Source organism: Podarcis pityusensis, assembly GCF_964106645.2.
Source record: "Podarcis pityusensis genome assembly, chromosome: 1".
Lineage (NCBI taxonomy): Eukaryota > Metazoa > Chordata > Lepidosauria > Squamata > Lacertidae > Podarcis > Podarcis pityusensis.
In genome coordinates this window covers 52259953-52282297 of record NC_138028.1, presented here as the reverse complement: position 1 = coordinate 52282297, position 22345 = coordinate 52259953, and the positions used below count along the sequence as shown (strand labels likewise).

The 22345-nt window shown below is 42.8% G+C and overlaps 1 protein-coding gene across 1 annotated transcript in view; it reads right to left on the bottom strand.

Moving 5' to 3' along the window:
• SYT13 (synaptotagmin 13) overlaps positions 1 to 22345 on the bottom strand; it is a 37785-nt gene that overhangs the window by 7319 nt on the left and 8121 nt on the right. Inside the window, exons 2-4 of the mRNA XM_081002047.1 lie at positions 13497 to 13719; positions 10840 to 10974; positions 9676 to 9989 (exon numbers count right to left, since the gene is read on the bottom strand). Coding sequence (XP_080858173.1) covers positions 9676 to 9989; positions 10840 to 10974; positions 13497 to 13719 — 672 coding nt within the window. The remainder of the gene's footprint in view (positions 1 to 9675; positions 9990 to 10839; positions 10975 to 13496; positions 13720 to 22345) is intronic.

The window sequence follows — 22345 nt, the reverse complement described above, 5'->3', positions numbered from 1 at the left end:
CAAACAGTCTCTTATCATTGCACATGTGGTGGGTTGCCGCTGAATCAACAACGAAGAAAGATCTAGACGTCTTCTGGACCTCTGCAACCTTTGGAGTGAAGCGTGAAACCATAGCCTTGTGCTGCGTTGTCCTAGACACCGGACCTTTGCCTTTGCCTCGGCCTTTTCCGCACGATGAGCTATCGCTGCGCTGTTCTGTCTTGGCCCTGGGATATCTGCATTCCCTCTTCATATGGCCTAGACGTCCACACGAGTAGCATTTCACTGCCTTCAAAGCTTTGGCGCCATCTGGTGGTTCCACTGCACTATGGGATGACGTCTGTGAAGACTCCCCCTTGCCCATGCAGCTAGCACCCCGGCGATCTGCTTCATTTAAAATCACGGCAGTAACAAAGTCCACTGTCAGCTGAGCAGTTGGTTGCACAGCAATCTGGGTTGCAACAGACTCCCAACCTGAACCCAAAGATTGTAGTATCATGAAAGAATACACAGCCTCTGGAAAGTTGAGTCCTCTCTGTTGCAGCTCATGTCTCAGATTTTGCATCTCCATCAGATGTAAACGCACATCTCCACCTTCAGCAAGAGCCATATTATGCAGCTTGTTAAAGTAAAACATAGTGGATCCAGCTTCTGTCCTTAAGTGAGCTTCTCTCAAAGCGTCCCAAATTTCTCTGGCTGAGGTCTTATCACGCAATAGACAGAGCTCTTCTGGGGATACTATCAATGTAAGAGTTCCCCTTGCTTTGGAATCCTTAGCTTCCCATGCATCTGTAACTGGAGCTGGGGGGGTTTCTGTAATCACCTCAAACAAACCCTCTTTCCGCAGAATTGCCTCTGCATACAGAACCCAGTCCGCGTAATTTTTCTTGTTGAGCTTAGGAATCCCACAAGCATCCTGAAGGGCCATCATGACTCTGGCATTAGCCTTCAGCGTCATATATGCTGCTTTAAATCTTGCTGCGTCACTGCTGCAGCTGCCTTATTCCAAAAGCGCACTTAAAAGTCACTTTCGATTTCCCCAGCATAGTAACTTGTGCCTGGGAGCCTTTTGCCTATTCCCGGCAAAACGGCTTTGAAAGTTCAAAGTCCAGCCATAAAGCCATTAACTAGAAGCTGGCAGGCTGCCCGGAGCAGTAGCACATACCTCATCAATCACTTTTACGCGCAGAGCAGATTCCGTTCCGATCTGTCCCTCTGCATTCCGATCCTTTGCCGGCACTCCGATTCGACTTCTGGAGCCCATAACCACGTGTTGATTTAAAGCAGAGTCTCGTGCCCAGCGGAAGGATGAGGAGTACGTGCTGCATACTCTATATTGCTTTATTTACAGTTCAAAGCTGGTATATTACAGAAAGACATCTTGCCTCTGCCGGAGCAGAAAATGCATCCTCTCTCCTCGACAGCTCGGAGAGAATCACCCAGTGGAAAACAGGAAACCAGTGTACGTCACATCCAGTCTCCCTTTCCCGTGAGAAACTCCAACAGTACAGACTGTGGAATGTAAACACCTGTCTCGTGACAAGCCCTTTCGCTGCACAGTGAAGGAAAGCAGAAACCAACAAAACAAACAAAAAAACCAGTCTGACCCAGATATTTCACATCTTATTTATCTTCAGTTCATCAGCATCTGGGATTCTTGGGCAGGGGGTTCAGACTAAGAGGCAAACATCTGAAAGTTTGCATGCAAGCTTGAGCTTGCTCGCAAGCTCCCCACAATGCTGTGGTTAGACATTTTTAGAGAGTTTCAAAAAATGCAAAAGGAGGTGAAATAGATATACTGTTCTGGGAGGCATCAAGAAGATTTAAAACGCTCCCATTATCTTTCTGCGAAACATTGCCCTCTGCTCTCCTGCTAGCTGTTGATTGTGTTATGTGAGCTGCTACAGTGACAGTTCTAGCACACAGCACTAAAGCATAACTCATATCCTTGCTGTGATGACAGCAATTAAAGGCAGCATTTGCACAGGAGCTTTAATGTGTTGATGAGCACTGACAACAAGAGAGGGGAGGAAGAGGCTTCTTGGCAAGTAAACCAAACATAGGGGTGTGTTTGTGTTGCAGAAGCTTAAGACTGATTCATAGGATCGGGCAGTTAGTAGCTTCTAGGGATGTAACACATTTCACTATGAATGGGGGGGGAGGGGAAACATCTGAACTGAATGGGGCCAACTTGGTTCAAATTTCATTTGCTATTATACAAAGGATGCAAGTAATTAATGGATACAAAAGGGTTTGTTTTCATTACCCCATTCATACCATTCACCACTCATTCAGGGATGCAAGGGCCTTGATCTTCTCCAGCAGCAGCAACTAAGTTTAGTGGGTACCCTCTAGGAGCAGCCATTTAATTTTCCCAGAATGCCTCAGATATTGTATCTATCAGTGGGGGAAATGGCAGCTGCTGGTGTGGAGGGTGGGGTGGGGGGGTGCCATGATGTCTGGGAAATTAAGGGAAGATAAAAAATGGCGGCTGCCAGAAGGTGCCCACTAAAATAAGTTCTGTGATCATCATTGTCTCTAGTGGCAGCAGAACAGAAAAAAAGGATACAGCAGAAAGGAAAGAGAGAGACAGAAACCAATGTAATTTTTCTTAGTGAATAAGGAAATCAAGGTAACGTTAATAAATTAAAAATAAATGAATTCAGCAAATTAGTAATGGAGTCGGTTTAAATAACAAAATTATTGCAGGAACCTCCCTTCTTACGTGCACCTTTTATTAGGAAATTCAATCTAAATTGAATCATTTGCATATGTTAGTAGAAGAGAGACTGGATATTATCTGGCGAGTTGGCTTGACACTACACTGAAATGCATACCTAGGCTGCAATCCTATAGTCCCCGGGAGAATGTGTCATTCCTCACAAGATGAATAGGATCTATCCCCTGATGCTGGAATAGAGCTCCAACATTAGAGAGGAAAGCTGCCTTTGCTACTAGCTCCTCTGAAGCCCTGGATGTTGGAGTTTTGATGTCCAAAGGGCCCAACAGAGCGTGTGCCAGAGGCATGCTGAGACGTGGTTGGATTCTAAGCCCTCCTGGCTCCCTGTCATACCCCCAAACTTGGGGGAAATTTAAAGATGCTTTTTAAGTGTGTCTAAATCTTTCCGTGAGCCCTCTCATTGTTTCCAATAGGAGGGAATATGTTTTTAAAAAAAATGTAATTTAAAACAAACAGGCCATGGAACACATGAAGGAATGCAAGATTGTTCCGCTGTCTTCACTCTGCCTGTCCTGCTCCTGCAAGGCCTGCAGAAGGTGGTTAAACCACCTTTATGTCCTTTCCCACCTCCCTTAGGATTATAGCCTTTATGAACTATAAGCTTAGCTGCAGCATCTTTTTAAATGAACTGTCAGCTGTGCTCATCACTTCCTCCTTGGCAATTGGTGAGAGAGCAATTTCGCTAGCTTCTCTGAGCAAACCTTCTTAAGGATCACATAGTGTTACTGGGTGTGTTTTTTTAAAACTCTCCTTTGTCCCTTAGTTATTGAGCTTGTAGACTTCTGACCTCTCTTTCTCTCAATCTCATTTGTCCGACTCTCTACATATATCCCCAAACACAGAACAATTGCAGTGGCAATTTATCTCTCTCCCAACCCTTTTAAGTGAAAGCCATATGTTACTCCAATAGGGAATCAGCTGATAGAAAAAGAAGGGGCATAGAAGCAGGAAGAATGAACATGTGTGCTTTTAAAAGATGCAACAATGAATAGAAAAGGCAAAGGAATAAGGGGACGACATTTTCTTCAATAATCCTATATACTAAAAGCAACTCATTTTCAGTGTGTCAATATTTATGAAGTCAACATGACACCATTCATGTACAAGAAGAAGGTATTAGAGACTTTGAGAGAAATGCAAAGTTTGCAGGAGTACAAAAAATGGGAAACCCTTTATTAAAAAAAAAACAATGGGGGAGGGAACTGAAAACAGTGCAATGAAGGCTGGGCATATTCAGGGGTCATAACATGCAAAGTATATATTGGGACTAAATAGAAAACTGGGGAAATGTGGAGGGGATGGAATGGAGTATCCTGGGAAAGGTGGTTGGCTAGAATCATGAACAGGAGAATATACGGCAACATTTTATTGCACATCCCACTTGTTTAATTTCTTTGAAGAAATTATTTTGTATGTTTAATAAATTCATCTACTGTCCTCATCAGAACTGGTTCTACGGTGGTTGTGTTCCTAACTGAAAAAGAATACAGTGGTGGCTCACAAGACGAAATTAATTCGTTCCGCGAGTTTTGTCGTCTTGCGATTTTTTTCGTCTTGCGAAGCACGGTGTCGGGAAAGTTTTGGAAAAGCTTCAAAAATCACCAAAGTCTTTAAAAACCTCAAAAAAGGCTACCACACCGCGTTCTATGAGTTGCTCCTCGAAGTCAAGTCGCAACTGTATTAACGGTGTTAAGAAAAAGGAAACAAACTTGCAAGACGTTTCCGTCTTGCGAAGCAAGCCCATAGGGAAAATCGTCTTGCGAAGCAGCTCAAAAAACAAAAAACCCTTTCGTCTAGCAAGTTTTTTGTCTTGCGAGGCATTCGTCTTGCGAGGTACCACTGTAATCTCTGATAGCTAATGTTCAACAGAGGGAGGATTATTTGAAAAGACCTGTTACTCAGAGGACAAGGGAACAGAACCCGTCCACGTAATCTCACCTCTTAAGAATAAGAGGGATTCCCATTTAAAAAAATCTTAAGGACAGAACTAAATATTATGAAAGACACAAAGCTGATGGTTTGGTGTCTTTTGAGTGACAAGAATAGCTTCATAACACACAGTGTTGCCCCCTATGCACTGGTTGCCCCCCCCAAAAAAAAACTCAGGAAAAAGGACTTTAGATAAAATCTCTATAAATGGTTGTGGTGATTTGGAGGTTTAATCTGAAACCAAGATGGATTTGAGTTTGTTGTTATCTCTGTTATCTCTCCCTCTTTCATTATAGATGTTGACTTACTTTCTGGATATAAGTTCCGTATTATTTTATTAATACTACAGTGGTACCTTGGGTCACAGACGCTTCAGGTTACAGACTCTGCTAACCCAGAAATAGTACCTCGGGTTAAGAACTTTGCTTCAGGATTAGAACAGAAATCACGCAGCGATGGCGTAGCAGCAGTGGGAGGCCCCATTAGCTAAAATGTACCATTTTAAGGTTAAGAACATTTTAAGGTTAAGAACAGTTTCATCTTAAGAACGGACCTCCGGAATGAATTAAGTTCTTAACCCGAGGTACCATTTTTTGTTCACTTGGCTAGATGGTACAGATGGGGACAGTCATGTTCTGTCTTCTGAGAGTTGCTACATTTTCTATGAAAAGTTAGCTGCCACCTTTATCTGCCTGGAATAACTCATGCCTCACACTTAGTTTAGAAAGCCTAGCCTCTCCAGGGAAACTCAAAATGGAAGGATCAGCATTGATGCTGGAGATCTGAATGCCACTGACACATTCATCTCAATCCTCTCATCTGAGCTTCTGTTTAGAGCATCACTTTCTAGGCTACTATTGTAACAGGAGATAGAAGAGGCTTCTCTTAAATGATTGCTCATAGGGATGGATGAACTTATTTTATATTCAGTTCCAGGAAGCAACTCCATACCATAACAGGCATAATACTTCTTGGAGAATTCTTCTTGGAGAATTATATGGAGAAAAAGATGGGTGCCCCATGCACCTATAGGAGCAGCCATCTCCCCCCCCCCATACAATGTCCTTTGAAGGTTACTGTGAAGATCAGCTGGGTTGCGTATTTCTCTCTCTGCTCATCAAATCACATGACTGGCCATTAGCATCTCTATTGAACGGTATAAAATATTTTGATCAAAATAAACAAACTGAAAGTTAATTTTCTGGATCATATTTCCTGTTAACTTAAAACAAGCAAAGGGTTAGATACTGGGACTTCAGAATGATAGCAACTAAGTAGGTCATACTGCTCAGGCCCTCACTGAATTCCATCCCTCTGCTAGCTTACATAAATACTGAAATAGGATGAACTTAGCCCATCAGGTTTTAAGAACCGAATAAAAATCTTTTGGGGTGCAAGGTGAAAAATCCAGCACCTTTTCTTCCCTGGAACAGGCCCCATCAGTACAGCCCTCCTGCATGCATCTTACTGAAGGAAGGTGCTCTCTTGCAGTTCCCATTCATTCAAGTGGGGCAGAATTTTTCTCTAATGGATGTTGTGCTACAGTTTGGATCTGCTTCCCACTCAGCTGTCTTGAAGACACTCCGAATCTGTCTGCCGTGGCAGCTGCTTGTCTCATGGTGGAGTTGCCTCGGTGTTGTCTCAGTGAAACTAATGAGCCAAGAACCTTATATAAACCCAGTGAGCCATCCTTACGATGAGGGATAGATGAGGTGATGGCACAATACAATCATTTTATTTTATGTAAGCCAGCAGGAAGGAATGCAAGAGGAGCCTTACAACTTAGTCATGCCTGTGGTTTTTATGATCTGGAGAGTGTTGTCCTGATACTGAGTCAGTCCTAGCAGGAATCAGTGTGGCCTTTCTGAGCTAGTTAGGAGCTCACCTCTGGGCTTTCATTGGAGAATAGCAAAGAGGACAGAGCCAAGCCAGCATTATTATTTTTCAGCCATGCTGTTGCGAGGGCATGCGAAGCTTTAAAACAAATCCTAACGAGCTCGTTCCCGGAAGCACGCTGACAAAAATAGTGCCTGCCTCTCTCTGATCATCTTGCTTGCTCCTAGCCTAGCTCTCAATTAATGATTCAGGACTCATGTTTAAAGCTCGCTGTGTAATGGCTGCCGCTCTGAAGTCCCCGATGACGCAAACCTGGCTTTCTCTGCATATCTTCCGCATCGGAAACTGGGGCACACAACTCGAAGACAGTTAACCTGCTCCTTACAGGTTTGAAGCAGAATCTCTGCCTTGTCGCAGTTGTGTGGGTGGCTGTGAGGAAGGCCGAGTGCAGGAGAAACAATATTGCTGTCAGCCTTGAGATATAATTGGATACGATCGCCTGTGCTAACTACGCACTGGCAGTTTCTTGGCATTCTTGGTATTATTATCCGATCCTGGAGGCCATCTGCTAAGATGACAGAGACCATCTGTTTCAGGGGTGCAATTAACCACCTGCTAGCTCTTGCCTCGGAGGAGGAGTAATTGGCCTAGGCAAGGGGCAGCACCTCATCTTGACAACCACAGGTTTCCAGGCTGGAAAGAGCTCCCTGGTACCCAGGGAGTCCATGAGGCAGAAGCGGCTAGCCAAGTAGGGAGGTTGGCAGGTTGGACCAGACACTTTCTCTCAATCTGACCTAGTTCACAGGGCTTTAAAAGGAGGAGGGGAACTATTTATGGATGTATTTTATTCTAAGTTTTATTATGGCCTTTATATCCCAGGACCATATAACACCGGTCCTAACATATCTACATTAGCTCCCAGCATAATTCAAAATGTTGGTGCTGACCTTTAAAGGCCTAAATGGCCTTGGCCCTGTATACCTGAAGGAGCGTCTCCATTCCCAGACACTGAGGTCCAGCACTGAGGGCCTTCTGGCAGTTCCCTCACTGAGAGAAGTGAGGTTACTGGGAACCAGGCTGAAGGCCTTCTCGGTAGTTGCGCCTGCCCTGTGGAACTCCCTCCCATCAAATGTCAAGGAAATAAACAACTATCTGACTTTTAGAAGATATTTGAAGGCAGTCCTGCATTGGGTTTTTAATTTGTTGGGCGGCATATAAATTATATTACTACTACCACTGCTGCTACTATTACTACTACTACTATTAAAGTTATGCATGGCATGGAGAAAGCATATTTCCTCCTTCTCCTCAGACCTCTAGAAGCCAATGAAATGGAATGGTGGCAGAACCAGGACAGACAAAAGGAAGCATTTTTTTCACACAGCACATAGTCAAACTATGGAATTTGCTCCCACAGGATGTGGTGATGGCCACCAACCTGGGCAGCTCTACAGCATATTAGACTCATGAAATATAAGGCTATCAATGCCTACAAGTCATGGTGGTTATATATTACCTCCAGTATCAGAGGCAGTATATCAATGAAGACCAGTTCCTGAGAGTTGCTTAAGTTCATTCACTGTCTCATGTGATTCTATTCGGCCATTGTCTATCCTTTATAATTAATTTCTTAGTAAATGTGTGTAAGCCAAACCAGCCTGTCACATTATTGTTGTTATTACCAAATTCTCCTTAGTGCATGTGTTTCTGTTTATTTCCATTTCACACACTGCTTGTTACTGGGTTACGGTGCTCTCACATGCACAAGAACTCACATTTTGTCATTTATCATCATCATCATCAACATCATCACCATACAATCATGCCCTGTTGTTAAGAATCCATTATTGTGTCTGGCATGTGATGCTTGCAGCAAACCACATAGTGACCTTGAGGCAAAGTTGGGGGCAATTGTAGAGGTGGAGCAGTTTCCTCTCTCAAGCTTACTCCATCCTCCCTGCCCCCCAAGCAGAAGCAGCTTAGGCAAGTGGAGTGGGTGAAAATTGGCTTTGGATTGGGTGAAAATTGACCCACAATATGGAAGTTTCCCATGCCCAAGCCAGCCTACTCTGCAAAACAAAGTTTGCTGCTCTGTAGGCAGTATAACCTACAGGCACTGAATCTGTGCCCACAAATGAACCACAGAGTAAATCCCTTTTAGTATTTAGCAAAAACAAAACAAAAACACACTCTGGAGCTCTTTGTCTGAAATTTGACAGGCATCTTACTCAGGAAACCTCTCACTGCTACAGTGGTACCTCCAGTTACGAACTTAAATCGTTCTGGAGGTCCATTCTTAAGCCGAAACCATTCTTAACATGAGGCGTACTTTCGCTAATGGGGCCTCCCGCTGCTGCCGCACCACCCGTGAGCAACTTCCACTCGCATCCTGGGGCAAAGTTCGCAAGTAAGGGCATCTACTTTCGGGTTAGCGGAGCTTGTTACCTGAAGCATTTGTAAAGAGGAGGGTACGTAACCCGAGGTTCCACTGTATTTGCAGACCAATTGCCCACAAAACTCTAGGGATGATAAAGTGGTTCCTTCTTCACCCACCCTAAAACTCTACATGCTGTCCTTGCAGGAAAACTATTGCAGATAACCTTCTGAACTTTTGCAGGATCCATATACTCAGAAGGGCCTCCCATGTCTGCAAATTTATCCAAAGTTATGTCAAATAAATAAAGACATAGTAAATGTTTCCATTTAAGGAACAAACAAATCAAAATTAAAAGTGTCCAGTAACACACACACACACACACACACACACACACAAAACCACTAGATGTATTTGCCTATCATTTGCAGCATTTATCCTCTTTGGAGAAACTATAGTGCCTACAAATTTTATCCACTTCTGTCAAAAAGGAAGCTTTTATAGTGGTTGGGGTAAATTAAATCTTGTTTTTCCTAACAAAAACTCAGACCCAAAGTCTAATTGGGCAGGTCCTGAATCACTTCAGAATGAGGCAGTTACTTTTCCAAAGCATGACATCAACTCCAGACTGAATCTTGTGGCCAAAGGTTTCAAGAACAACCTTGCAATTATTACTATGTAGTAAAATGCATTCAGGACTCTAAAGTCCTTGAACAGTGTCCACATTTGGGTTCAGCATCATCGGCACACAGCATATTCACTCCCTCCCAGAGAATACAATTTGTTTGAATAATAGCTTATATAAGTCGTAGGATACCTTGTCAAATGTTTTCATCTTCTCACACTGTACTGTTCCATATGGCTCCCCCACATTTGCCAGACTCGGTTTAATTTCCCCCACGATGCTGTGCCTAGAGAATTTATCACAGTTTCTCAAGGTGAGAGTCAGCATTGCCTCAGGTAGCTCCTCCTCCTTTACTGGAAACAGTAGAGCTTCCTCCCAGACAATCTGGGGCTTCTTCTTCTTCAACACAGTTTGAGCTTCTGAGGTGCTGGACTTGGTCACCAAAGTGCCTAGGATATAGCAATCACAGCCATTGTTCTGGTCTCCTGCTGCAGTTCCATATGTAGCTGCAGAACCAGGGAAAGAAAGATAAACTGTACTTAAAACGAATACCAAAGTACTTTTAGGAGAAAAATTGCCGTTTTTCTCTTTCAGCATTTTGATTTAATAAAAACGATTCAAACCCATCCTTGTGCAAGGATAAAGGTTCTCTCCCCCCGCCCACCCTTATTGCCAGTAATTGGTGGTATTTGCATCTCTGAGATCTTATGATGGTTTGGAAACTTCAATGGCAGTGAAAAAAGGAGTAAGAGAGCGTGGTCCAGCGAACTGCTCAATTTGAAATCTGAATTTAAATCCCAGGTTTGCTTTCAGCTCATTGGCCCATTCAGATGTAATAATCCTGCTAGAATGAACCATGGTTTAGTGAGCTGCAAATTACCTATGTGTCTGCCTGTGCACTCCCTCCAGTTTCCCAGGACACCTGAACCAGGAAATTGTGGCTGATGGGCTTTAAGATCCTGGTTTGTAGGGAGCCCTTAATCTCAGTTCAAATACCAGAGAGAAAACTGTGATTTAAGAAACCTTTTGCTCAAGCAGCATGTGTAAGGGGAAGAAGGGAGAGGCAAGGAGAGAGCACAGGGGCACATACACTTATTACTGGTCCACCAAACTGCAGTTTCTTTGCACAAGGCTCAAAATGTCTTGGCTTCTGTTTGCCATCTGTAAAACAAGATGTACAGTTACGTGCTTTGCGGGGGTTTTATATATGAAATGAGATGGTAACAAAATGTGGGATCCTAAATTTGTTATGGATCTGTTTACTACTCATATCTGTAAGGAGAGCTTGTTGTATGATTTTGCTTTCAAATGAAAAGTTGCCACAACTGATAAAATGCAAAGATATGGGCTCCTTACCTTCAAGAAAAGCAACACACAGTGCATCTTTCTGTTGGTTGTAGCCAAGAGAATAGCGAAGTTCTGGGACTTGGTTGCAGCCACCAACTTTCTCGGGGTTCAGACACTCAGTGACACATACATCTTTCACTCCACCTGGAACACACACGGGTCTTTTAATAAGAGGATGCCTCTTGTTGCAGTCAAATTTGACTACATTTGTTTTTCCTCTTTGATTACATCATATCAAATTACCTTGGCATTCCACCATTGTTTTGTGTTTCTAGCCATACCATTGGAACTATCTTTTATTGATAGCAAGTTCTTTATCTTGGCTCTATTCAAGATTTTTAGGCTGGATGGAAATTTAAAATATGTGATTCAGGTAAAAATATGCTATTTCAAGAATAGCAAAGCCAAGCACATACAAGAAGCCTACTATAAGAGGGAGGAAGAGTGGGAGACCCGGGGACAAACTGCGTGAGGCCCAGTTGGCCTTGATTTATCCTTCAGGAGCGGATCCACAGGTGCAGTTGGCCCCACCCTTAGGGAGGGCCTGTATCCCAGCCTGCCTGTGATTGGTCAGTGCACAAAGCAACAGGCCACACACACTGGCCAGGCCTCCCACCCCAGCATGCTGCCAGATTGCGATGGGGGCCGGGGCCAGTCTGCAATGTTGCCTGACCGTCAAAGGTAAGCTGACTTGGCATGAACCGATGGCCCTTTTATAGAAAGCGACATTTCAACAGATTTTTAATATTTTTTTGCAAGGTTAGATTTATCATTTTCAATAACATTAGTTAAAATGTCTAGATCTTGGTCCTCCTCCATTCTAGATATATTTTATACCACTCACTTTGGAACCTTGGCCACAGATTTTATATGGAAAAACCCCCCTCAAAGGACTTGCAATAACTCGATTCAAGATTTTAACCTTCTTTCCCTCTTTGGACACCTGACCTGCATGCCATTTTACAAACTGCTCTTTCAAGAAATGGACAAAAGCCTCTCTTGCTCACTGTACTACTAAACTTTGGGTTTGCACTTTGTTTGCTGCCTGGGGATGATAGGAGCTGCTGTTAAAAACATCTGGGTGGTACAAGGTTTGGGGAAGACTCTTTTGGACTTTTGTGACTAGAGTCCACTTCATCAGATGCCTCACATGAGATCAAACTATGTACAGCCTCGAAGGAACAGACAAAACTGGTGAAATCCGTATGAACGTTGGTTGAAAGCTTTGAAACCCAAGGAGAAGCTGCTCAGGAATGTAGGAAGATAGGAAGCTGCCCAATATTGACTCAGACTCTTTGGTCCATTGAGCTCAGTAGCTCTCCAAAGTTTCAGATGGCAGACGTTTCCATCTGTAATTGGAGATGTTGTAGACAGGACCTGGGACCTTCTCCATGCAAAAGAGGTGCTCAGTGAAAGAGCCATGGCTCTTCCGCTCCTCAAAATGTGGTGGATTTAATCCCCCTGTTTTAGCATAAAATGGAATATTGAATTGTATGGACTACAGCTCCATAGCTTGATGGTTTGATTTATCAAAGCAATGCTTATGCTCTAAATTGTTTGAAATGCTTTTAACCAGGCTCTCCTGGGATCCAGGATGCAGGACTTCAACATCCTCCCCTCTTCCATAGTCTATTCTCAAAGCAACTGTTCCTGTTGAGCATCAGACCATGATGCTCTGGAGAGCGTTTGTTTCTCCTCTTTCCCTCTCTGCTATCACAGTCCTTGCACACACACATTAAAAAATTTATATTCATTAAAAACCCGAATCCTTGTAGTGGAATAAATTGTTAAAGGAAATCACATTAAATACATGTATTTATTTTACATATGCAAATCATTGGGCTCAGTGGAGAACCATTTGGAATCTGATTTCTTGTTTTTAACATTAATTGGGCGAGGAATATTCAGAGATTCACTACAGTTCTTACTACATACTGAGCTGTCAACAACTGTTACACATTTAAAGCTCTGGTCCTAGAGTTCTCCCAAGGCAGATATGTTCAATTCATCCTATCCTATCCCTTCCCTAAAACACTTCTCGTTATTATTTCATCACTGGGTCAGTAGTAGCTGAAGCAGTGGCATTATGCCCTGAAGAAGCTGGGGAAACCAAGTGCCAAATGATTTCTGAGGTTAAAAATAAATTTCTCTATAAACCATGTACAAGCCTGCTGGAAAATCCCCAGGAAACAGAATGATTGGAGCTGTCACAAGAAAAAGAAGTGCTCTTAAAAGGATGGTTGTGGACAGGGAAAAATCAATAGGGCTGCTGAACATTGCTAGAGGTGAATACAGAGAATTTGCTCCAAGTTACAATAATCTAAATTATAGGATTGATTTGTACACTTTTTGCACTGGAGCTCTAAACTTATATTGAACTTGCACTAAAAAACCCCTCCAACCCTCCCGCTTAATCTTAAAGACTTCACTAACTTGCCAATTGGTCATTTGTACTGGGAACTGAAATCAGAAAGAGGAAATAGTGTGGTCACTAATCTGTTTTGTTTTTTGTTTTGTTTTTTATTAAAGATTTTCTTGTTTTACAGAAGTGTAATGCCTCGTATTTTTTCCATGTAACATTTTTACAAATCTGTTTCATTTGTTGAGACATTAGGGTCACTAATCTGAATTGGAAGCAACCACATGTAGTTTGGCAAGGTGCTCACCATTTTGAGGGAGAATGAATAACTCTTCATTGACACGAATGTTCATTCTTTTCTCATCCAGAGCTGTAGGCTTCCCCTTGCTTGGCTCTTTCATCCTCTTTAAGGTATAATCTGCACAGTTAACAATTTCCGATGTGGTCACTACTGGCTTCGGATCATAGATATGTGGAAATTTGAGGATTGTCCTGGGCTGTACAGCTTCTGCCGTCTTCTCAACATTGAACTGAAATGAAAGAACCCCATCAATTATACTGATTGCATTAATTCAGAATTTCCAACATGGTGTTTCTTCAACAGAGGGCATGCTTATGAAGGCTGACACTATACTGACAGAATTCACAATGGTTCATAAATCAAAGGCAGTTTGTTTTTAAATAAATTCACCCATGGCTATTGCTTCCATAATCCTATTTTTTCCTGGTTTTCTTATTCTTTTTATTTTTTTTTTAAAGCAATTTATTAGGTTTTACAATAAAAATAAACATAATAAGCAATGTTACATTGATCTTAACATATTTTCACATTTTCTTTGGACTTCCTCACATCTCCCGCTCCCATTTTCATCGTTGTAACGTTTTGTCAGCAATTTATCATCTTATTTAAATTCTTATATCCCTTATATTTCATAATCTTATAATTCTCAAAAGGAGCTAAATTTCACAATCTTACTTATTTTCTTAAAAACTTCTAAATTTAGTGGTGCTCAGTTATTTTGATCTAGCATCTTGTTTAGCATTCACTCAAATTACAGTGCTTTTGTAAATAGTTCTTAAATTTCTTCCAGTCCTCCTCAATCCTCTCTTCTCCCAGGTCACGGATTCTGCCGGTCATTTCAGCCAGTTCTGTGGAATTGATTTATTGGTTTGGCGTGACCCCCGCTAATTGATTTACGATCCACAATTAGCTCTTTATGCCCGGCGCGCTTCCTCCGAGCTGCGCCACTCAGCTCCGTCTCCAGTAGCTCTCCAGTCACGCCTCAGCAGAGTTAAACACAGCGGTGAAAACTGTCACGTAGCTTCCACTTAGCTTCCGACAAACACACAGAGCCCGGTTTGTCTATTTATCAGTCCTTTATTCCGACTTTCCCCAGGAATCTCCTGGGCTCACAGCAGCCATGACAAACTGCCACCTCTTCCCTCAGAGAACAGAGGGGAACAGAGCGTGACTCCTCCCAGACTCCTCCCAGCTTCTAAAGCTGACGTCAGAATGCTGAGGCATCATGGGAACTTCTTAACCTGTTAAGTTCCAAACCCAACACCCCCTCTTGCCGAACCATTCTGACAAGACCTTTTTGAGTTCAACACCTTCCCCTTTGCCTTATGCCACTTCCCGGCATCTTTCCCAGGCACCTGTTGAACCCCTTCAACACTCCCAGAATCACACTGTGCGACACTTTTCCACGCACTTGTGACCTGATACCCTACTGACCCATTTGGGCCAGCAGTTGTGTCTTCTCCGTCAGATCCTTCCCCCTCTGACTTGACACCCTGTTTGTGAGCTTTCTCCATTACGCTAACCGGAGATGAAGCCTCACACCTGGACACTCCTTTCACAACCTTTGGAGATGCCCAGACCTGCCCTGAACCCTGATCTTGGACCTGGTCCCCATCACCGGGTTCTGAACCCTGATCTTGGACCTGGTCCCCATCACCGGGATCAGCCTCTGGCTCCCTTTCCTCCTCAGAATCAGACAGACATTCTGAGAGAAAAACAGAACTATCCCTGAGTCTTGAACACCCACCCTGTTCACAGAACTCAGCCTGCTTACTGACCAGCAGCTTGGTTTGATCACCCTCTGGGTATGCAAACTTCCACCCATTGGTTGCAGGATCATATCCACAGAAGATCATGTCCTGAACCTTTGGACCATCTGCCTCAAAGAGCTCAAAGGGCTCTTTGGCTACCCTCCCAAACCCGGGAAAACCATGTACCTGTGCACCCTTGCATGCCCTGCACCCTAGGGACCTCCCACATTTCCGGAGTTTGTACCCTTTTGTGCACCTGTGCAGCTTTTGCACATGACTGGGAACCTTAGCACACTGCGCCTGTGCTCTTCCAGCATTCCCACCACCCTCCAGAGGTGACTCCAGAACAAAGAGATTGTTCTGCCCCCTTTTCACGTTGGCCACTTGTTTCCCCCCTCTGAAAATGGATAACAAACAACAATTCAGTCCCGGCACAACGTAGACCTCTAGCTCCTCCTGTAAAGGAGAAAAAAACATGTTAGCCACAGCAGAAACCGACTTTCTCATTCCGTCTGCTAACATCACAGTTGTGTCCTGTTGAAACAGCCCTGCAGTTCCGCATTTTGCCAGCAGGCTCGCTTAGCAGGTGCTGACCAACAGCAGTATTCAAAACCCAGCGCGTCACCGTGTCCTGGCTGGAGTTGTTCTTCACAGTTGCCATAGAAGCAGTGATAAGAAAACAACCCTCCCCAGCGTCTGAACCACGTCTTTCCCTTGCGTTCCCACGCTGGCCTCCTCTCCGAGACTGGTTCCCATGGGAACTCAGCTGGTTGACCTTGGGACCTTCCTGCCCAGCTGTCTCCGCTCTCCATGGGCAGCAACGACGAACTCCAGTGGAAAAACACTGCCCGGGGCTCCTCCCAGCTGGCTTGGCCCTCCTTCTCCTTCTTCCCGAAAAGCACTCCTTGCCAGCTTCGCCCCTTCTGGCCTGGCTCCCACTGCGGCTTTCTGGGAACCTGCTTTGTTGACATTCCACTCCAGCACGCACAGTGGAAAACTTTTACACTTGCCTTTGGAATCCTTCGCCCCCCCGATCTGCTCACTAGCACTCCTTGAGGCTAAAGCATCAGGAACAGGGGCTCCAGCCATCTCTAGGCTTTTCTCAATACTTCTCCAGGGCTCTGGCCTCCTGCTGAAGCTTCACAGCACATCCCAGCAGCACATTCCCAGACAGCCCTTGCTGACTTTACGCCCTTGCTCAACTTCTTAGAGTGAGCTGTTCAAACGCAATGTCCTCCAAGACCTGGCTGCCGGCCATTGTCTTCCGTTCTCCCAAGGGGCCCCAAGCTGTACTCACAGATCACAAGCTCCTCCGGCACCCATCCGTGGAGAAACGATTTTCCAGCTGCTCTCAGCTCCCAGCACTCAGCTCTCAGCACAGGCAAACCTCTGTGTCTTTCAGCTGCTCTGAGCTCCGCAGCTCTCCTTTGCCTCTTAACACCAGGCAAAAACCCCTGCCAGCGTCTCTGCTTCAGACCGCAGACTTCAAACGCATTCCGGCAGCTCTGACAGTTTTACGATCGGTGATTAAGGGTCCATAACCTGTGGAATTGATTTATTGGTTTGGCGTGACCCCCGCTAATTGATTTACGATCCACAATTAGCTCTTTATGCCCGGCGCGCTTCCTCCGAGCTGCGCCACTCAGCTCCGTCTCCAGTAGCTCTCCAGTCACGCCTCAGCAGAGTTAAACACAGCGGTGAAAACTGTCACGTAGCTTCCACTTAGCTTCCGACAAACACACAGAGCCCGGTTTGTCTATTTATCAGTCCTTTATTCCGACTTTCCCCAGGAATCTCCTGGGCTCACAGCAGCCATGACAAACTGCCACCTCTTCCCTCAGAGAACAGAGGGGAACAGAGCGTGACTCCTCCCAGACTCCTCCCAGCTTCTAAAGCTGACGTCAGAATGCTGAGGCATCATGGGAACTTCTTAACCTGTTAAGTTCCAAACCCAACAAGTTCCATGTAGTCTATCAGCTGTATCTGCCATTCTTCCAGTGTGGGTAGATCTTGAGTTTTCCAATGTTTTGCGAGAAGTATCCTTGCTGCTGTTGTTGCATACATAAAAAATGTCTGGTCCTTCTTTGCCACCCCTTGGCCGACAATACCCAAAAGGAAAGCCTCTGGTTTCTTAGTGAAGGTATATTTAAATACCTTTTTCAGTTCATTATAAATCATTTCCCAGAACGCCTTCACTTTAGGGCAAGTCCACCAGAGGTGGAAGAACGTTCCCTCACACTCTTTGCATTTCCAACACTTATTATCAGACAGGTGGTAGATTTTGGCAAGTTTGACTGGGGTCATATACCATCTATAAATCATTTTCATTACATTTTCTTTCAGAGCGTTACATGCAGTAAATTTCAATCCATTGCTCCACAACCTCTCCCAGTCCTCAAACATGATATTATGCCCAATATCCTGTGCCCACCTTATCATAGCCGATTTAACCGTTTCATCTTGTGTATTCCATTTCAACAGCAAGTTATACATCCTTGAAAGTACCTTAATCTTTGGTTCTAACAATTCTGTTTCTAATTTCGATTTCTCCACCTGGAACCCTAGTTTCTTATCATTTTTAAAAATTTCTTTAATCTGAGCGTAATGTAACCAATCTCGCACTTTGTCTTTCATTTTCTCCAAACTCTGCAATTTCCAATTGTCACCATCCTTTTCTAGTATTTCCCAATATTTTGGCCATTTAGCCTCCATATTGGGTCTTTTTCGGGCCTTGGCTTCCAAAGGTGAAAGCCACCTTGGTGTTTTATTTTCCAACAAGTCTTTATATTTTGTCCAGACATTAAACAATGATTTTCTGACAATATGGTTCTTAAAGGCCTTATTTGCTTTAACCTTGTCATACCATAAATATGCATGCCATCCAAAGGCATTGTTAAACCCTTCCAAATCCAGCACATCAGTGTCCTCAAGAAGTAGCCAATCTTTTAGCCAGCAGAACGCTGCGGCTTCATAATACAGCTTTAAGTCTGGCAGGGCAAAGCCCCCTCTTTGTTTTGCATCAGTTAATATCTTAAACTTAATTCTGGGCTTTTTGCCCTGCCAGACAAACTTAGAAATGTCTCTCTGCCACTTCTGAAAGCACCCCGTTTTGTCCAAGACCTGAAGTGTTTGAAATAAAAACAACATCCTTGGCAATACATTCATCTTGATAGCAGCAATTCGGCCTAACAAAGAAAGTTTCAATTTTGACCAACTATCTAAGTCTCTCTTAATTTCTGTCCAGCATTTTTCATAATTGTCCTTAAATAGACTTAGATTTTTTGCTGTTATGTTTACCCCTAGGTATTTTACTTTTTTAACCACATTAAGTTCCGTCTCATTCTGAAACCGTTCTGACTCTGTATCAGTCAAATTTTTCCCCAAAACCTTAGTTTTCTGTTTATTTAGTTTAAATCCAGCCACCCGACCAAAGTCATTAATCAGTTGTAATACTCTTTTCGTACTGGGCTCTGGCTTCTGCAAGGTCAAAACCAGGTCATCTGCAAAAGCTTTTAATTTATATTGTTTCTGACCGACCTGAATTCCTTCCACCAACCGATCCTCTCTAATCATGTTCAATAGCACTTCCAGAACCGAAATAAATAACAAAGGGGAAATAGGGCAACCTTGTCGTGTCCCTTTTTCAATTTTAAACTCTTCTGTAACCACATTATTAACTATCAGTTTAGCTTTCTGTTCTGAATATATCGCCTCGATCCCATTCTCAAAACCCCGTCCCACTCCCATCTCTTTTAAATTTCCCATCATAAATTTCCAGGAGATATTGTCAAAGGCCTTCTCCGCGTCTATAAAAATTAAAACTGCTTTTGTATTTATGTCTGTTTGCAAAAGTTCCAAAATGTCAATAATGTTCCTTGTATTAGCAAACAGATGTCTTCCTGGGAGAAAGCCGGCCTGGTCCTTATGAATTACTTCATTTAAAACTTTTTTAAATCTATTTGCCAAAATGTCTGCAAATATTTTGTAATCCACATTTAAAAGAGAGATGGGACGGTAGTTCTTAAGTTGTGTCTTTTCAGCTTCCGACTTTGGTATTAATGTGATGAACGCTTCCTTCCACGACTCCGGTGCCCTCTTCCCCTCCATAATTTCATTGCTGACCTCCATCAAAGGTTGTATCAAATAGTCTTTTAATGTCTTATAGTACTTGGAGGTCAGCCCATCTGGTCCTGGAGATTTGCCAAGTTGCATGTTCTGGATGGCTTGTTCGATCTCCTGTCGTGTTATTTTAGAATTCAGGATTGTCCTATTTTCTTGTGTCAATTTAGATAGTCCGTTTTTTGCCAAAAATTGTTTAATCTCATCATCATCTTGCGGCCCTTGGGTGTATAATTTTTTGAAGTATCTCTGGAAACACTTTCTGATGTCCACTGGATTCTGGATGTTTTTTCCATCAACCTCTAAGTTTGTAACAGTATTTAATCTTTGTCTTCTCTTCAGCTGCCAAGCTAGCAGTTTTCCACATTTATTTGCCGACTCAAACGTTTTTTGTTTCATTAATTTAACCTTCCATTCAATTTCCTGATTTATCAATTTAGAATATTGTGTTTGATAAAGTTTAATTTCTCTCAGAGTTGGCTGTGACTTCGGATTCACTCTTAATTTCTTCTCTAATTCTTTTATTTTATCCAAGATCTTATCTTTTTTCTCATTTTGTGTTCTTTTCTTTACTGCATTCTGTTGTATCAAGAATCCCCTCATTACAGCTTTGCTTGCGTCCCAGATTATTCTTTTTTCCACCATATCATTCATATTTATCTCAAAATAGTCCTTCAAAACTTTTTGGGCCTTCTTGGTAATTTCCTGATCTCTAAACAAATTGTCATTCATCTTCCATCTAAAGGATCCAGTTGGTAATAGTGTCATATCCATCTTTACTGCATTATGGTCGGAGCAGGTCTTTGGGCAGATTTCCACTTTTCTGACCTTAGGTGCCAGGCCTCTAGAAATCCATATTTGGTCGATTCTTGTCCAGGTCAGTTGGGCTTCAGAAAAGAATGTTCCCTCTCTTCCTAGTGGGTTCTTTGTCCTCCAAATGTCAATCAAATCCATATTGTCAGTCATTTCAAAAAAGATTTTAGGTAGTCTGCCGTCTTTTGTAACATTTTGACTTTGTGACTTGTCCATGTTAGTTGATACGACCCCATTCATATCTCCCATCATTATGATGTTGTTGTAGTCTAGATAGTCCAGCATTGTCTCCTGCAACTTCTTGTAAAATTCCGATTTCCCTTCATTGGGTGCATAGATTCCTAATATCAGCAGTTTCTCTCCTTGATATTGTATCTCAATAGCCAAGATTCTTCCATGTTCATCCTTACATAGGAATTTAGGTGACAGGCTCTCTTTTGCATATATCACCACGCCTCTCTTCTTAACTTTGTCAGACGATACAAATTCCTGGCCCAATCTTTTATTTATTAACACTTTTCTGTGGAGCCTCGTCACATGTGTTTCTTGTAAACAAATAATGTCCAATTGTTCTTTTTTTAATATATGAAATATTTTCTTCCTTTTTTCCGGAATGTTACAACCATTAATATTCCAGCTCAACAGTTGCAGAGACATCCTGAACTATCTGGTTATTTTTCAAGGGGTGGTATCTTCTCAGGATCTTCAGGTTCCACAGATGCTGATGTTGGTACTGGCGTTGCCTCAGGCCCAGAAGGTAGTTCAATTCCTTTTTGAAGGTCCTCTCCGTATGTAGACAGGAATTTGTCTCTCTCTTCCAGTGTTCTTACTTTAACCTTTCTCCCTCTAAAGGTAAAAGATATTCCTTGGGGAAATTCCCACCTGAATGGAATTGCGTTGCTCCTTAGTAGTTTGACAAGTTCCGAATAGGCGGCTCTAAGATCAAGCAGTAGTCTTGGGATATCTTTATAAATTTCAATTCTTCTATCCAAAACCTCCAGTGATTTTACAAAATGTAGTCCCAAAATCTTATCCCTTTCCTCCTTTGATCTCAATGTTATCAAACAGTCTCTGGGCCTCTCCTTCTTTATGAATCTTCCAAGTCTGAAAGCTGACACGATTTTAAAGTCCTTTTCTTCCAAGTTCCAGAACTTGGAGAATTCTTTGGTCAAAAACTCAGTTAGATGTCCTTCTTCTGCCTCTTGTAGTGATCTAATCCTTAAGTTGTTCTCACGGTTTCGCAGTTCTATCATAGAGAGATAAATCTGATGTTCCCCTACTTGTTTAGTGAGTGGTCTTACCTCTTGCTCTAAATTTTCTAATTTTTGTCTGGTGTCCTCAGTCAATTTCCGATTTTCTGCTGAGGCCTCCGTTAACTGTCCAATTGCTTGTGCATTCTGTGCCACTTGTGTGGTTAATTTATTTAGACATTCTGTGTTTTTGTCAATCTTTGCTGATTGCGCATCTACTTTCTTGTCCAAAGCTTCCAATTTTTCAAAAATTTTGTCTAGAACAGAAACAGATGCTCCTGAGGCCATATCTTCCAATTGTAACTGCTCTGCTTCGCCCTCTCCCTCCACTTCTGAGGGCAAAGTAGGTACAGATGATCTACGTGTCTGTGAGGCTGAGGTTAGAGTTGTTAAAGTTGTTTGTTTAGCTCTCCCTCTTTTTCTTGTGCCACTCATTCCAACGTTATCTGTCAGTCAAGGTCACACTGAGTTATTCCCATGGGAATGGAAAGGTCCAGAGCAAGCAAACAGCAAGGGAATCGAAAGTAAAAAGTGCATGTAAAGTCACTGTTTTAATCCAATCCTCTAGAGGGAGCTTAATATGTCTTTCAGAGTCTAATTTAATGTCCAAGAACCTTCAAATACAAATGTTTAGCAGAGTTTATAAATGGTCACTTTGTTACAGACAGTGCTTATTTATCTCCAAAAAGAATGTTTCAAATTTAAAAGGTCTCAATACCCTCAGATTGTTTCAAGTTCCAATATACAGTATCCAAATCTGCAGTGCTGACAGCTCCCTTAGTGCTCAGGCAGCTCCTGACTCTGGGTTTCACCTTCTAATTTGTAATCCAATAAAAGGAGGAAAGTCAAGTGCAAATAAAAATCCCAAATCTTTAGCTTAAAGTCTTTACTTTAAGATGCAAGTTCAATAGATGCTTAGATC